The sequence below is a fragment of the Nilaparvata lugens genome, unplaced genomic scaffold (genome assembly GCF_014356525.2).
Source record: "Nilaparvata lugens isolate BPH unplaced genomic scaffold, ASM1435652v1 scaffold5470, whole genome shotgun sequence".
Taxonomy (NCBI): Eukaryota; Metazoa; Arthropoda; class Insecta; order Hemiptera; family Delphacidae; genus Nilaparvata; species Nilaparvata lugens.
Window position 1 is genome coordinate 1 of NW_024091299.1, and position 18,870 is coordinate 18,870.

General features: G+C 34.5%; 1 protein-coding gene across 1 annotated transcript; it reads right to left on the reverse strand.

Moving 5' to 3' along the window:
• Positions 1–9,177: 9,177 nt before the first annotated feature.
• LOC120355997 (testis-specific gene A8 protein-like) lies at positions 9,178–18,585 on the reverse strand (the record flags this gene model as incomplete). Its single annotated transcript, XM_039444772.1, has 3 exons — positions 9,178–15,017; positions 17,543–17,911; positions 18,352–18,585. Coding segments are annotated over 3 exons (749 nt in total), but the record flags the coding sequence as incomplete, so codon positions are not given.
• Between the last annotated feature and the right edge of the window lie 285 nt (positions 18,586–18,870).

The following is an 18,870-nucleotide window of genomic DNA, read 5'->3' on the forward strand; positions in this document are numbered from 1 at the left end:
AGCTGTAGCTTGTTTACATCGATTTATATCTGATTTTTCTCGATAACACATACCCTGGGGGCGGCAAGGGACCTGGTTACCTACAACCCTTCCCCCCCGCTGGCAGCGTGAATATCGAGCCCAAAAATTGAAAGTGGTTTAATATGATAGTCGTAGACTTGTTACATCGATTTCCGTTGAATTATTATGAAATACAACTTCCCTGGGGGCGGCAAGGGAACTGGTTACCTACAAACCTTCCCCCCCGCTGACAGCGTGAATATCGAGCCCAAAAATTGAAAGTGGTATAATATGATAGCGTAGACTTGTTACATCGATTTATATCTGATTTTTCTCAATAACACATACCCTGGGGGCGGCAAGGGACCTGGTTACCTACAACCCTCCCCCCCGCTGACGGCGTGATTATCGAGCCCAAAAATTGAAAGTGGTATAATATGATAGTCGTAGACTTGTAACATCGATTTCCGTTGAATTATTATGAAATACAACTTCCCTGGGGGCGGCAAGGGAACTGGTTACCTACAAACCTTCCCCCCCGCTGACAGCGTGAATATCGAGCCCAAAAATTGAAAGTGGTATAATATGATAGTCGTAGACTTGTAACATCGATTTCCGTTGAATTATTATGAAATACAACTTCCCTGGGGGCGGCAAGGGAACTGGTTACCTACAAACCTTCCCCCCCGCTGACAGCGTGAATATCGAGCCCAAAAATTGAAAGTGGTATAATATGATAGCTGTAGACTTGTTTTATCGATTTCCGTTGAATTATTATGAAATACAACTTCCCTGGGGGCGGCAAGGGAACTGGTTACCTACAACCCTTCCCCCCCGCTGACAGCGTGAATATCGAGCCCAAAAATTGAAAGTGGTATAATATGATAGTCGTAGACTTGTAACATCGATTTCCGTTGAATTATTATGAAATACAACTTCCCTGGGGGCGGCAAGGGAACTGGTTACCTACAAACCTTCCCCCCCGCTGACAGCGTGAATATCGAGCCCAAAAATTGAAAGTGGTATAATATGATAGTCGTAGACTTGTAACATCGATTTCCGTTGAATTATTATGAAATACAACTTCCCTGGGGGCGGCAAGGGAACTGGTTACCTACAAACCTTCCCCCCCGCTGACAGCGTGAATATCGAGCCCAAAAATTGAAAGTGGTATAATATGATAGCGGTAGACTTGTTACATCGATTTATATCTGATTTCTCTCAATAACACATACCCTGGGGGCGGCAAGGGACCTGGTTACCTACAACCCTTCCCCCCCGCTGACGGCGTGATTATCGAGCCCAAAAATTGAAAGTGGTATAATATGATAGTCGTAGACTTGTAACATCGATTTCCGTTGAATTATTATGAAATACAACTTCCCTGGGGGCGGCAAGGGAACTGGTTACCTACAAACCTTCCCCCCCGCTGACAGCGTGAATATCGAGCCCAAAAATTGAAAGTGGTATAATATGATAGCTGTAGACTTGTTACATCGATTTATATCGGATTTTTCTTAATAACACATACCCTGGGGGCGGCAAGGGACCTGGTTACCTACAACCCTTCCCCCCCGCTGACAGCGTGAATATCGAGCCCAAAAATTGAAAGTGGTATAATATGATAGCTGTAGACTTGTTATATCGATTCCCTTCGGATTTTTCTTGATTACTCATACCCTGGTGGCGGCAAGGGACCTGGTTACCTACAACCCTTCCCCCCCGCTGACGGTGTGTTTATGGAGCCCAAAAATTGAAAGTGGTATCATATGATAGCTGAAGACTTGTTTCATCGATTCTCATTAATTTTCTCTAGAATACACTTTCCCTGGCGGCGACAAGGGACCTGGTTTAATACATTACCCCCCCCTCCCCCTGACAATAACGTTTTTCCTCCGCCAGCAGCGTAATTATTGAGCCCAAAATTTGAAAATGGTATAGAATGAAAGCCCAAAATTCTCTCTATCCAATGACACCTTCATCTCCAAGATCGGTGATGGTGGCGGGCTAACCGTGAAGCTGGCCCGCCAATGTATAAACCCTTATTAAACCCATTTCCGGTTGAGCCCAAAAATTGAAACTTGGTTTTTCTGGAAGCCCAAAAAAGCCCTAAATATTGGCATATGTTTCAAATTTTGGGCTCGATATGGTGGGGCGGCAAGGGACCTGGTTACCTACAACCCTTCCCCCCCGCTGACGGTGTGTTTATGGAGCCCAAAAATTGAAAGTGGTATCATATGATAGCTGAAGACTTGTTTCATCGATTCTCATCAATTTTCTCTGGAATACACTTTCCCTGGCGGCGACAAGGGACCTGGTTTAATACATTACCCCCCCCTCCCCCTGCCTATAACGTTTTTCCTCCGCCAGCAGCGTAATTATTGAGCCCAAAATTTGAAAATGGTATAGAATGGAAGCCCAAAATTCGCTCTATCGAATGACATATTCATCTTCAAGATCGGTGATGGTGGCGGGCTAACCGTGAAGCTGGCCCGCCGAATTTGAAAACTTTCGAAGTCTCTCACGGTCGTATTTTTTGAGCCCAAAATTTGAAAATGGTATAGAATGAAAGCCCAAAATTCACTCTATCAAATGACACCTTCATCTTCAAGATCGGTGATGGTGGCGGGCTAACCGTGAAGCTGGCCCGCCAATGTATAAACCCTTATAAAACCCATTTCCGGTTGAGCCCAAAAATTGAAACTTGGTTATTCTGGAAGCCCAAAAAAAGCCCTAAATATTGGCATATGTTTCAAATTTTGGGCTCGATATGGTGGGGCCAGCTTCACGGCGGTTTGAGGGGGCAACCCATAAGATTATTACATACCAATGCCACCAATGCCTTTGTGATCTATTGTATTACAAATATATATAGATATAATACTCGTGCTCAAATACCCCAATGGCGGCCTTCAATTTCAAGTAAGAGCTATCATTCTGAACAGGGGTGCCCAGCCACCCCAAGGGCAATGGCGCATGCCCCCCCCCCAATCCAAGTGTAATGCCCCCCCCCACAGAAATTACCCCAATTTCCAAATCTTTAGTTTTCAACATTAGTCAATGTACTACAATAAAATTCACATCTTACATTCTAATCTTCCAAAGAACATTATTTACCTTTGGTCTTGTGAGGAATTCTTTCTGTTTTCATAATATTGCAAAAATATATACCATCGTTTCTTATCTCTTTTAAAATATTTAATTCTATATCTTTTTGATATTATTTTTGAGACTAGCAGTGCATCCGTTCTTGTTCGGGAGGACTAGAAAGTACTACATTACATCAGGAAAAACTACATGACAAATATTTTAATAGGATATTAAAAGATAAGTAAGGGGGGCTTCGCTTTTTAAATGTTTAGGTTACTTATAAAAAGTTGAATATTAATATCATTGATAATTCTTTATTGCAAAAGAGTATTGCATAGCAATTTTGTTACTAACATTCATACAAATTTGGAACGATTTTATTCATACAATATATCATGTCGGCAAGTTTAGGTATTCTAAATCCTATACTATTAAACGAGCAATTTCTGTTTAGATGTTTAAATGTTTAGATGTTTCTCTTTCACCGGATCTCGAAAACGGCTCTAACGATTCTCACGAAATTCAGAACATAGTAGATTTATAATATAAAAATTCGATTGCACTAGGTCTCATTCCTGGGGAAACTCGCTGAAGGACATTGTATGTGTGTGAGACAAAATTATGACTCAGCTGTTGAATTTTTGTACCTTATTCAATCAGGTACTTAGTGGCAGTTGTACAAAAGCCGGTTTAATTTTTATCCTGATTAATTCTAGTAGAACCAATCAGATAAGCTATCTGTTTGAGATGGTCTTCTGTGATTTGGTTCACGTGAAATTAATCAGGTTTAAAATTTAACATGCTTTTATGAGAGAATTTTTTGCATTCCTCTTGGAATTAATCTCAATCCACTGTGATTAGATAGAACCTTTCTGTATGAGCTATGAATATTTATTATAATTTCTTCTTCCGTAATAATTTTATATGCTTTTGTAGGTACTCCAGAGCAGAGCTCGGTGCCCCGATATTTATCATAAATTGGAACAGGTTGTCACTGATGTTGCGTTGTTGGTAGTATTTACTTTTTAACATTACAAGAGTAAATAACACAAGTCGAACAAAATGTATCTTCAAATGGTTTGTTTTTTGGAATAAAGATATCATCTGAACAAGTACATTTTGTAAATTCTATTTATTAATACCAAATATCGGGGCACCGAGCTTTGCTCGTTATTTATTCATTGATAAACAGAACTCAATTCTTTAAAATGATTGGGGAAGGACTAACAGGCACAGCCCAAAACTGTTTCTTCCCCGAATTTTGATTTATGCACTATAAAATTTATAGTTGGAATATTTAATATTTCAAAAAGTAGATTATGTTTCATACACTTGAATTCAAGTGAAATTTTCAGTCCAAATATTTGAAAACATGAAACTTCTAATTTAGAATGTTTACATACCAAATTGAATGACAATATAACACTCACTAATCACTTAGAACTGTAAAATAATGATTAACTTTGAATATTATGATATATACCATCTCATGTCAACAAATCAGATTACTGTATTTTGATTGAGTCAATTAAAATTTCTAGATCTCTCGCGAGATACGGTAAGCTAATTGATTACACAGCTGATCTCCCACACAGGCACACGCATCTTCTGTTATCGACAGATGACGAAATCATCCAAGGATGAATAAATTATCCTTTTCATGTCCTTCAGGGAGTTTTCTCAGGGATGAGACCTAGTGCAATCGAATTTTGATATCATAAACCTACTATATTCCGAATTTCTTGAAAATCGTAAGAGCTGTTTCCGAGACCCGTTGAACATAAATAACCATTTAACAAGATAACCAGATAGCCAGATATAAAAATATAAACAGATATACAGAAATTGCTCACTTAATATAATAGGATAACAACTTATAGTCCAGTCAATGGTCGTTTTTCAGGAAACAGCCCCGAAAGAATTTTTTTCGATGGTTCTATATGTATTTTGGGGCGCTGAATTCTAATCTGAAATCTGCTGACACGCCAGAGGGCGACTTCACCCCCAAAATTTTGGACTTTTTTTAAGTTTTCCATTTAATCTCGAGAACCTTGAATTTTTCGAGAAAAAGCATTCTCTATATAATATTAAAGATAATAAAATTTCCAATGTATTGAGGACTACTTTTTGGATTTTTTATCTGAAGTGTTCCACAAGATACGCAACTTTGCATGTGCGAGAAATTTGTGATATTTCCCCCATTTTCACAGTCTCGCATATGCAACGTTGCGTATCTTGTGGAACACTTCAGATAAAAAATCCAAAAAGTAGTTGAGGTTGTGATGAATTTTCTCCTCTTTTCACTCCCTCCTGTTTTCAATACCGTTCAAAAGTTACAGCCAATTGAATAATGACCTCCATTTCCTCATTTTTCTTGCGATTTTACTGTTATTAAAGAGTCTCTTAAATGAGTAGAATACATTATAGAAACTTGCGATTGGTCTTAAATGAGAGAAAATTTCATTCTCTATAAGCTGAGTTGCCTTAATCTTGCATTACTGTTTATATCGAAAAACTGTCGAGACTGTGAAAATGAAAAAAAAAATATCGCAAATTTCTTGATTTTTAGAAACAAACGTATCTTACTTCACGATTATATTTTTACAAAAATCATTCACCTCACATAAAAGAGGAGATTCTTTTCTTCAAATCAAGACCAAGTATCATTTTGAGTTACCGAGACACACAGTTTTGAATATAGAAATCGGCCATTTTTCTATGCATTGAAATATGGGCTGAAATACACTAAAGGAGAAATTTCCTACTTTTTTAAACAAATATTAGTGATATGATACATGATTTTCAACTGCCATGACGAGCTGATATGAACGAGCTGTGGTACGAGGAGATGTGATCATTCAGTCAAAAGTTATAAGTGATTAAAGTTTTGATCCTGGACGTATCCCTATGTGTGCCCCCCACTAGGAAATACTGAAATCTAACGAGAGATTCTCATATAATATAACCCTCGTAAGGTGATTTCAGCCGAAATGTTTCTTTTTTGTTAGGAAGGCCATGAAGAGGCATTATGATGAGAATTTGAATTTTGGCTGTAGGACATGAATTTCTATCATGACTAGAAAAATAACCTAGTTGTATAGGCTAGAATTGGTAGGTTTGCATACTTTTGAAAACCCCTTAAAAAATACCCCTTTTTTGAAAACTCTTAACTACGGAATCAAAAATCGTAGAGTCCTGCGCGACCACTCAATTTATTGGAAATTGTATTATCTTTAATATTTTAGGGAATGCTTTTTCTCGAAAAGTTAAAGGTTCTCAACATTAAATGGAAAACTTGAAAAAAGTCCGAGATTTTGGGGTTTTTTGGGAGTTTTGGTGGTGAAGCCGCCTTCTGGCGTGTCAGCGAATTTTAGATTAGAATTCAGTGCCCCAAAATATATATAGAACCGTCGCGAAAAATTCTTTTGGGCTGTTTCCTGAAAAACGACAATTTGACTGTACTATTATACAAAACAGAAAAAGTAATGAAGCATTACAATAATTACTTGATTACTGTGTGGTAAATAGGGTGTAATTTGAAAGATTGAAATTGGCTTCATTTGATATTTTTCACAAATTTTTGACAAGAGAAGTTTTTTCTTCTGTCAAATTCACTAGAGTTTGCGATGTTGTTTATAATTGCATTCCCATTCCAGAGACATTAATATCATCATGAAACGCATTCGAAATTAAAATAATTATTAGATTAAAATGTCTTTACAATTTAACTTGTCATTGTGCTTTTAAGAAAATTAGGTTGCAACAGCAAGGAAACTCAAACACAGGACCATTAAAAATTGGAATTAAGCAAAGGAAATCAGAATAATAGTGGATGATTAAGTTATAATTTATTTTTGTGAAAGATTTACCTTCAAACTCATAGGCTTAAAATTACTAAAATTCCTGCTTACAAAATATTATCAATTGTATTTTTTATGCTTTATATTCCTTAGGAAAATATAACATTGTAAAGGTGGGAAAAAGTATTAAAATTAACTACATTAGGATATCTCTATTTAATACCTTGATTTTTTAGCCATGATTCAAAATGTTGACATAAAATATAAAAAAAATCTTGCCCCCCCCCAAAATGTTGATGGCGCAAATTGCGCCATGCCCCCCCCCTTGTGGGCACCCCTGATTGGGAAGGAATAGGCATTGTGGGTCTATATCTCTTTAAGGTCTTTGACTCTGACACCATTTTTTTCCCGCGCTAGCCATCTTGGATTGACCATAATTCAAATCATGTCATTCCAATTTATGCATTTTCTCATCATTACTTCATAGAGAAGAAGTAATCTTCTACTTAGTGATTACTTACAAATGACTATTATCAATGGCTCTAGTTAAAAATACGTGATTGGACAAAACTGATAATAACAATGCTTTTATTTATATACTTATAAAATTCGAATATCACTGACTTCTCACTGATCATGATTCTTGGAAAACTAATGTAGGCTACCATATGGATTGCAGTGATTGGAGTATAGCTTCTTTATAGGCCCAAGGTGCTCACTAAGGAATAATATTCTCGGGATATTTTTTACTTCACGTTACAATAGTTCAAAAGGATTCAAAATAGACCATAAGCATTGATGCATTAATACAGTGATGTTGGCAAAAGCCATATGATTTTTTTTCAAACTTTTCAATAATTTATTCTTTATTTATTTATTTTTTACAATTAAGCACAGATTGGGAGAGAAACTAGTTGAATGCTTTGTAATGCTAATACCATTTATGTTTGAAGTATGATGTAGGATAAAAAAAGGGAGACTCACCAAAACATAAAATGTTTCCAACTCTTGACAAAAATCTTTGAGTTTTATTGATGCTAGTATTTACCAAAGTCGGTCAAATAAAATCTGACAATGTTCAAAAAAATGCACTGGCTCACACTGAACTGGGGTAAATCACCCATAGGTGATTTTGTTTTGTCAATGGGATTACAAACCCGTGTTTATGTCCTCAACGGATTTGAACCCAGGCCTCTGAATCATAAAGCCAGCATCAATCGACTACAGCCACTCCATAAATCATGTTTAAAATTCAACATACTTCTGTGCAACAGTGTTATTCAATCAGAACCATAGGTGTAGTTTGTACTGTAATCTTGACTTAACTTACTTCAAGATAATTGAACACGGTTCGATTCTGCATGGTACAGTATACATTCAGAACGTCTTGATATAAAATAAAAAACACCACAATTATTGCAGATTCACGATAAAAAATATTTGACTACTATGAATTGATTCATTGAAGATGTCATTACCAACAGAAGTTGTCAAATTTGATTTAAAAACTAAAACTTCAATCAGCCGCCATTTTGGATACAAGTATCATAGAACATTTTTATCGATGCCATCTTTCTTTTCTTGAAAAGGGCTTCAAAATTATGTACCACACAATGGGTGTTTACATTTAAAATATTCGAGTTACAACCATTTAGTCACCCCCTTATGAGGGATTGAAACTCAGTTGTACGTCAAAAGGTAGAGTATTCGTCCAATAACTTATTCTGAAAGTTACATTATTATATCCACAACAGTCTCAAATTTATTGAGGGGTTCCCATATGACTCACACTCTGTATAAATAACCTCATCTCTATAATACAAAGCTTACAAAACAGAAATGAGAGCTAGTTAACTCCCTCTTCTAATGCAATTAAAATTTATATTAATTTTATGACCAATTGAATGATTACTAATCATTATTTTTATAGCAGTTCAGTATAATATTTACAAATTATAAATAATTTATAACGTTACTGTCAACAAAGGTTTACCGTATTTAGAACTTTGCCTTCTATTTGTAGATAATTATGCAAAAATGCTTTGAAAGTAACAATTGCAACTTTCTAATGAATCATGCTTTTCATTCGCTTTATAAGCTGACATTTTTTCTGTACTATTAATAATTCAATAATAATTATTAATATTGTTCAAAAAATTTAAAAAAGTTATGAACTAAGGTACAGCAGCGGTGGTAGTTGAGTGAAATCTGCTAAAAGCTTTTTCCACACTTCACAAAATGAATGCTGCACTTAATTGTAGAATGATTTGATTACATTAAGACGAAATTAAAATATCTGAATCGTTTATTGCCATCTTAGTGCATGAACTTTCACATAAATTATGTGCGGTGCACATCTATAAATATAAACACATACAATTCAATGTCAAACATATTTCCAGACATAAATATTCGGCCTGGTGTTACCAAGCAAAGATCTCAATCAACAGAGGCATAAGAATGTATAAATTTATTGGTTTCAGATTATTTCATCAGGTAAATTTTACAAGGAAAACGTAAATACAACACCGCCAAGATTGTAATAACATATTGATCGCAATGATTGTATCATAATCAACAATAATGGTATTATGATTGTATCATGAGGGAGTAAGACAAGGATTTGAAATTTGATTAAAATCACAATTAGAGTCAAATTTAATTGCACCCTTTGTACTACAATCAATCTTGAACTTGATTCAATCAATGTTGATGCTGATAATAATAATATTTTTATAATCTTTCTATATATATATAAATATTTATATACTTTCATTAGATTTATTCAAAAATACACAATACATGACATTAAATTATAGATGTGATAGTTTCTCATCCAAATTCGAGCTACAATTAAACACACGATATTGGATCTTAGTTTAAAAAAGATGATACAATTCTTCATTCATTCTAACTTCTATCAACTTGAAACAATAGTCAACAGAATACTCAAATAAACAGAATTCATGCTAAAATGATCAAAGCTTCACTCAAAACAATAATAGCTGGGAAGTGACCAAATACTACAGACTAAGATTTTTATTGTACACAGTGACTAAAAGTTATGCCAATTGGAAGAGCTGAGTTCAGTAGATAGATAATTAAAACGAGATATGTCAGATAAAATATTCAAACTACACTATACTATGATAAATTACACTGTTTTATTGTAATTTTAAAAAGGTTGACAACTTTCACTTATCAAATAAAAAACGTATGAAACCAATTTCAAATTATATTGGGCGTTTCAATTATTGAAATTATGAAGATTGAATCCAGAAACAAAATATTAATTTTATTATTTGGAGCATGGATTTTATATAACCCAGCCACTTATAGAAATATAAGAATTTTCTGGGATTTTTTTACAAAGGAATACTTTGTTACTTCAAAAATTCAGAAACGAATCATAAATGCACACTACCTTTCATACCATATTCATTTCAATCTTGTTAAAAAACATATTTAAATTCGTCAACTAATTTTTTATAGGAAATTTTTAATGTTTAAAAATTTATAATAGCTACAATTATAAAGTAGCTGTTAAGTTTAAGATTGAACCGAAGAATTAACACTGGTTAAGCACTACAGATATTAACTTATTGTTGAAATAATAATTTAATTTATTTTTATTTGTTCAATATACATCAACTATATTTTCTTGCGTTGGTTTCCACAGATTTATTGACCATCATTTATTCATTATTTATTTATTTTTATCATCCAGTGTACTCGAGGAGAAATGAATTAATTTACATCATTTGAAGACCTAGATACGAGTCTATTCAATGTTTTTCATTGAAAAACCTTGAAAGATTTTTATTATGAGATGCCAATGATTTATAATTTTTTTTTATCAACATTGCCAGTTTAAAATAATTATAAAAAATCTTACTATCCAACTTTTATAATAAAAGAGACATTTACTACAGTCCTGTCTATGTAAGATTCTTAAGTATGATCTAACTTTAAATATTGTATAATATTCACAATCATTTTACAGTACTAGGACACAATTTGATGAAATGCCATTTCACTGAATAAAATAGATTTATCTTAAATTGAATTGAACTATTTTCAAAACACCAGTTTCTGTTGAGTCATACAAGGAAGTAAAGTATTTAATTTGTTAAATATATACCGAATTATATGTTATAAAAACAAGTTTGGTCTTAAATTATGTTGTTTCTCTCCAGCTATTGTTTGTTTATTGATTAACAAACAATTAATATGATAATTTCAAATGCTTAAAGAAAAAACACAATCGTTTACTAACATTAGGTTCAAAATAGTAAAAATCAAATAAAAAAATATGTTCCAATGGAATAAAATTTCGATTTTGTGAATTCATAACCACCAATATTTCAATAAAATTAAGAATAGAAAAACTAAATTGCCAAGTTTGCAAATATTCTATTATGTTCAAGTTCAATTCACATGGAGCTTTTGTTAGGATATAACAAGAACATTCTTCTCAATTGAAACGTATAATATCAAATAAGCATTTCCAATAGAACAGCAATTTTACAATAATCAAAGCACACGAATGAAGACTCATAATTACAATGATTTCAATAATAATTAAGGTTCTAATCAAAGAGATTTACAATTGCAATATAATATAATAAAAAACAAAGTCTCGGAAATTTGGAGCATACAATGCTGTAACTCATTTCTAGAAATAAACATTTTACTAAAATTAGATAGAATACTCTTACTATTAATATGTACTCTAGCAAATAAAAAAAAATACTAAAACTAATAATTATAATCATACTATATGTGTTTCTCTCGTAATATTAATAAATCATAATAATAAAATAATCAAATTTTTATAATATATATCATATCTCCGAATCGAAATTATCTTCAACAAAAACATACATATGCTTAACATCGATTACATTCGTTTCATGGCATCAATAAAATGTTCATAATGGGTTTCATGATTGAGAATATCACTCAACTAGCTGACTAATGAAGGTAGGTAATGATTCTAGAATATTCAAGAACGTTTTCACTGCAACTGCGAATATTTTACACAAATCTGAACACACCAAGATCGCAAGAGTTATTACAGTTAGAAAATTTGAACAGATCTATGTACCATACAGTACATAAAGTTAAAACCAGTTTGTTACTTACTATTATTGGTTGTCCAGTTATGAGAAAACAAACAAAATATCAACAGCTTGCTTCACTAAATTTATGCTTCTCTATTTTATCCTACACGTCTATACTTTAGATTCATTCACAACAACTACGGTGCCCCAGATTGTAGTTGGGCTACAAACAGGAGTACTTGTAATTGTTGACCAATAACAAAGCAGAAGAGAAGACACAAACGATCTGTGATTGGTCGATTGATTTCCAGCTTACAGCATATTGGTCGAAATATTTGATCGAACGCGGGAGAATTTGATAATGAGAACCGAATAAACTTTGCATACATGATTGGAAGCTGTAAATTTTCCCTGAAACTTTTTAAAACTATAAATTTATTGCACTGTCTTGCACTTTCGAATCAATTATGCATTTTAAATAAGATCTCTCGTATTGGTTTAATAACTATTGTTTTTACTACATTAACATTAATATATATTTTTTCAAAATAAGGTTTGAATTCGCCCAGTAGGTTTGTGCCGATTAACTAAAATATGGAAGACTTTTTCCATTTTTCAATTACATTCGTCCAATATAGAAATTGTTTCCAATACAGTTCACTATCAAATTGTTCAACCCAACTTCATAATAAGGCTTGAATTTGCCCAGTAGGTTGTGTCGATTAACTAAAATATGGAAGCCTTTTACCATTTTTCAATTATATTCGTCCAATACAGAAATTTGTTTTTAATACAGTTCACAATCAAATGTTCAACCCAACTTTATAAAGGATTGAGCTGAAACTATTTTTCTTTCAACTGTATTCTATGTATCGTAATGAATTTCACTGCTTCGTATTCAATCCAAAAATACTATAACATACAGTAACACTGTATAGAATCCAAATCACATTGAGAATATTATTGTTGAAGTATTCAATAACTACCACAGTTACTACTTTACAATTTCATTTTCCCAACAGCAAAACACTCATCTTTTCTACTTCACGAATTCAAACCTTAAAGGAAGATGAAAGAACACCATAAGCAATACCAATGAATTCAAACAATAGAAGAAAGATAACATCAAATGGAAGAACTTTGAGGCCTGTCTTAAGAAAGCTATTATCTTGGTTTACTCACTGTGATAAAAAGAATAAGTTATTAATTAGAAATTCAAATAACAATTGCATTCTTATATCTTAATAAAATATTATTCCATCGTAATTCAAAGATAGATTCAACTAAATTTGAACGGGATAATATGACCCTTAGTTTGATCCAAGAAAATAAATCTCACAAAACAGACCCCTAATTAAAATAAAATGGCGTCCCGCGCTCTTTGATAGACTTTTTAGATTGGCGCTGTACTGGAAACGGGGGGAGAGGGAAGGGGTTGATGATAGAGTAGTGGGGGCAATAACAGATGGCCGACGAGGAGTGGGGGGAGGGGAAAGATGACAATAAGACACTGTCTGTACACTTGATTTTTGATAGTGCTTTCCAAGTAGTTCATATTGTCGTTATTAACATATTTCATAACGCTTTTCAAATTCTTTTACATAACCTATCTATTACGGAAGAAATTCCCCCTTTTTTAGTGGAAAGAAATCCTATTAATAAACAAATTCATTGCCTCAATACAAATACTGAATAACTTAATCAACTAATAACGCGATAATATCTTCGAATCTTCGAGTTTGAAGGACAAAGGACACATTTTTTGTGTAGTTGAGAAGTTGATATTGTGGTAATTATTCATATTGAATGAAAAAGACTAAGAAATTGTCAAAAAACCACTGATTTATTGATAATTAGAAAGACCGGTTTCGGTTATTACACCATTGTCAATCTCTGATAAACAGTTTATCAGAGATTGACAATGGTGTAATAACCGAAACCGGTCTTTCTAATTATCAATAAATCAGTGGTTTTTTGACAAGTTCTTAGTCTTTTTCATTCAATACAAAGGACACACCTTAAAATGCCGTTTTAAATTAAGATTATTATCTTGAACTTTATCTTGTTCTAATCTTGAACTTAGAATGGACCTTCTCCCTTCAGTAAATAAGGTTTTTAACCTCGCTTTGTTAGTGTCAATTCAATTCATAGTCATTTCCCCCAATATAATATATTTGCATGTATTTTTTATGCTTCTGCATATAACATATTTTTTCTTGTTTTTCCATGATAATAAACAAATTCATATACAATACATACATTCTTCTATTGTGAATAGAAATCAACTAAACAATAAGCTTCAATGTTTCCAAAACTACTGTTTCCTGAACAATAAATTAAACGCTTTATAATCGATTTATACCCATTAAAACAATTCAACAGCTCACTCACAGAACGACAACAAAAATACTCCAGAAACCTTATCAAAAATCTAGTGCACCCCACCTGTTTGCATTGCAACAAGTTGCACAACTTCCAGCTGACAGAACAGATGTATGGCAACAAGTGGTAATACAAACTGGCCTTGACAAGGTACACAAGGGAGGGCAACATTTCAACTTGTAAAACTACTCAATTGGCTACATAGACCACTGCATCAGTGTCCAAAATGTCCCTCACTTTAACCATATAATCCTTGCTGCTGTATTTCATACCCAATTACTGTCTGATAACATTACTGTGTATACCCACACTGTCTCCCATGCTCATTGCATAACATAGCCACAACACTGCCTCTCTTACTGTACTGCATACCCACACTCTCACAAGATTACTGTAAACGTATGCTGTATTGCATACCAAAAATGTCTCATAACATTAATGTATATGCTGCTTTGCATACCCATACTGTCTTATAATATTACTGTATATGTACACACACTACACAAGTATAGAATTCACTTGGCAAAATATATAGTCTACTTCTTGCGCGTTTTAGCGGCGGCAGCCCTGCGCTCCCTGTCCTTGGTGGGTGACGTATCGTTGGCAGCGGTCGTTGTACTGTCTGTAGCCGCCGTCGCCACTGGTGTCACCGTACTGCCGTTAGCCGGTGCCGCCACCGTACCTGTAAATTTTCGTCAGAACTTTTACACAAGTAAATACCTGCGCTGCAACGAGGGAGCACTGGGGAAAGGACAGCCGACGAAAAGAGTGACACCTTGCTACAACACAAACAACTCCCCAAATTAAAAATCAACTCAAATAAAAATCTACTACTTGATTAAAGTGACATTCACAATCAACTGTCCGCCCGCATTGGTTCAATTTGAAGCATTGATATTTTTCATAAATGAACATTATAATCTTTTATAAGGAATATTGGCAGTTCAAAATGAGTCTCACATATCTATGAGACATTTAGTTTACCTAAATCATAGTACTCCATTAAAGATTACTTATATAAACTTTTCAAGACATGAGGGTATCCCGAAAAAGTGTAACCACCACTCTTCTCTAAAAAAATGTGTTTAGTATAGTTAAAAGTTTTCTGTAACCAGAATTATTTTGATTTTTAGTCTTTGTAGTTGAAAAATTTATATTTTGGGTGTTGATCAGCAATCATTTTCACTAGTGATGACGCTTGGGCTTTACTTTAGAACTGTTTATAAATCTCAAAAAACAATTGAAGTATATAAGATAACCTATGTATTTTGTTCATCTCATTTTCTGTAAATATATATTTTTATGGAAATTATATCAATTTAAATTTGAATAATGAGAAGTTTGTTACAGAGGTTATTGATAAATTTTTAAAAGCATGCTCACTGAAGTACACCACATAGTATGCTAAAAAGGCGAACTTTCACATTTGAAGAGGGTTAAATAAATTGTATTAGATTGGTGAAAAGGTGGTATTGATTGTAAAAAATTGTAAATAGATTAATAATAAAATGTCATAAAAATGTGAAACTGGTCCCTGGTATGAAATCTACCCTGGTCCTGAATATCTAAGCTTGTTAATAGTTTGTGGATGAGTCATGAAAAAGCAAAACTAGTTTCTCTATATTTTAATAAATAAGGGTTATGACAACTAGAGACACCCTTTTTATTCAATCAGGATATCCACCACAATATCACCCTCACTACTTCACAGAAAACTCCAGCTTCAACTTACTATCTCCTACTATCAGTTCATTACTAATCTACACACCCACACACAAAACGTTATCAGCTACAGAACAAAACAAAATATTAAACATTTAAAAATCCAAATTCAGTAACAGCAACTGATATTCGAAAACATTCCATTCTACCTGAATCACTGTATATTAAAACACATCTAGCAAATTCAAAGCCACCAACAGAAATCTTTCAAATCATCAAGTCTCAGTCCGAAATCGTAAACACCATGCAAAATCAACAGAAAACTTTATAATATATTACAGCCATCTTCAATTGCAATACAGAAAAAAATATGAATTGCCAATAAAAAAATATAATCGTATGGCTTTTATTGGTGGCGATTCCCTGACGAAAGTTTCACTTCGTCTGAGTATATAATTTATGCCGTATATACGGTATCAGCTATATAGTTTACAATTAGACTATATATCAGTGGACAATTATGACAGATGACAAATGAGTAGACAATTATATATCAGCAGGGACCGACAATTAACGTGCCCATCCGATAACCGAGGAATGACCCGGCTAAAAATATTCGGGATTGAATACAGGACCTCTAGGCTGCTACACAATCACTATATCCATTAGACCACGGATCACTAATTTACAATAAAATTGATCATTACATACTTCATAAATAAATATTGACGAATGAATCCACTCTAAACCAGTAGAGTAGCTAACTAAAAAAAAACTTTAACGGCGTAAAATCAATTGCAACAATTTAGAATTCACAGGTGGTGAGGGGGCAAAATAGGGCACTACTCAACAATCAATATTAATAAGAAACTGTACAGGAAGATAAGAACAATGGTTGACGTTGACGTATACGAAAATTATCATTTTTCAACTCTACCATTTCATTCATTTATTGCCAATATAACAATAGCATTATGAAACTTCACATATATCTTGTATTTATTAATTATGAATATTTGAATAAAATGTAATTTATTTAATCTTAATGCTTTTATTGGCAGAGAGATCATTTCGGATGTTCTGCCCCACCATGAAAATAAAATGTTAGGACACCATTCCAAAGAAAATATACAAAATGCAATGAAACAAATACATGAATCATAATTTTTAGGTAAAAATGACCGTAAAACTGTTCTGAATGTCAAAATAGTGTACATTTTATTCATACTGTGGCTCGACTAGCCGTCATTATGGGTGTATTTCTAACTGTCCAGCATTTCACATTTTCGTTATTATCTCGAATTATCAAAAAATTTAGAATTATAGGGTCTATCAATATCAGTTTTTTTGCTGATAATTCTCAACTCTGAAAAAGATTATTCACGTGATTCTGACAAAATTATAAATCATTATTCAATGTTTCCTGGAGATAAGGAGATTGCATTTTTCAACAAAAAAAATGTTCCTCAGTGCAAAGCATGGGTTACCTGCTAGTATATTATTTATAATACAAAACAAAAAAATACAACATGATCAACTACTCACTTCTCGTTTTGGACGCCTTCTCGTCGCTACTACTAGCCGCCGCTGGAGACGCGGTGGCGTCTGGTGACGCCGCCTCTGCCTTCCGCGCGCGTTTCGCTGCCCCCGCAGCCGCCTGCACTGGGGGTGGCGCACTCTCAACGGACCTTTTCCGCTTTCCGGTGGCGGCTGCTGCCCCTTTGGCAGTGGTTTCTTCTGCGGGTTTCTTCTTGGCGGCGGCAGCAGCCGCTGGGGGCGGTTTGGGTGTCGCACGCTTGGAGGTCGTTGGTGTGGGGGCGGCGGCTGCTACCGCCCCACGCGCCTTACGCCCCGGCCCGTGGTTGCTGGCGTTGCCACCTCTTTCTTTTTGCTTGTCGTTGGGGTGGCTGTTATCTGAAAACAAATTCAAAATCACTTGTCAGTGATGTCAATAGTTAATAACACTCTTTAGTGAAGTCGCATCACATGAGTGTCACAATTTTATGCCATAAGCCACATGTGTACGAAAAGAAAAGTGTATTCAGTGAGTGAGTAGTGTATACGATTCTAGAAACTGACATTGGAACAAGTTTTACGATGTTTTTGATAACAAATAAGCCTTTACTGACTTTGTAGTTAGTAAAATTCACATTCTCATCCCATGCAAGTTTAAATAATGTAATTTTAAATAATATGTATTGCTAATAACATCGTATCCTATGATGTACAAGTGAGGTTCAAAAGCATTATTTCAAATCAGGATCAGCTCTATGGTGGCCACAGCCCTATGATGTTGATACCAACCTTCCTCTTTAGCTTCTTGCTATCCTCCTGCTCCTCCTCCTCCTCGCTACTCTCCTCCTCCTCCTCCTCCGACTCGTCCTCCTCACTTTCCTCCTCTTGGGCGACGACCACCTTGGCAGGGCGTCCGCGGCCGCGTCGCTGCGAGGTGCGCGCTGGTTTCTGCGCAGCAGCAGCTGCTCCCCGCTTCTTCTTGGGCGTTTCTGCAGCAGCTGCAGCCGCAGCCGCCGCTTTCCGCGCTGCCTTCTTCTTCAGCTGCGACTCGTCACGGAACAGCGACAAATCCACTGCAAAAATAATTAGAAACAAATAAATGAAACCAGTGGTTTATCTGCACGAGTGACATCTGCAATATTAGACATCTTTATTCGCCACAGACAAAAGAAGCAACATGAACAGCAAGACATAAACCATTGAATGCATAATGAGAAACCCAGCTGGTCATATAGTTTACAGTAGCTAATTGAAGGTTGGAAAAATAAATCGAGTGTCCCATGCAAAACTATCATTTATCTCCGGAGAACTTATTACTGGAGTTGTGTCTACATTAGGCACCCATTACACCTACATAC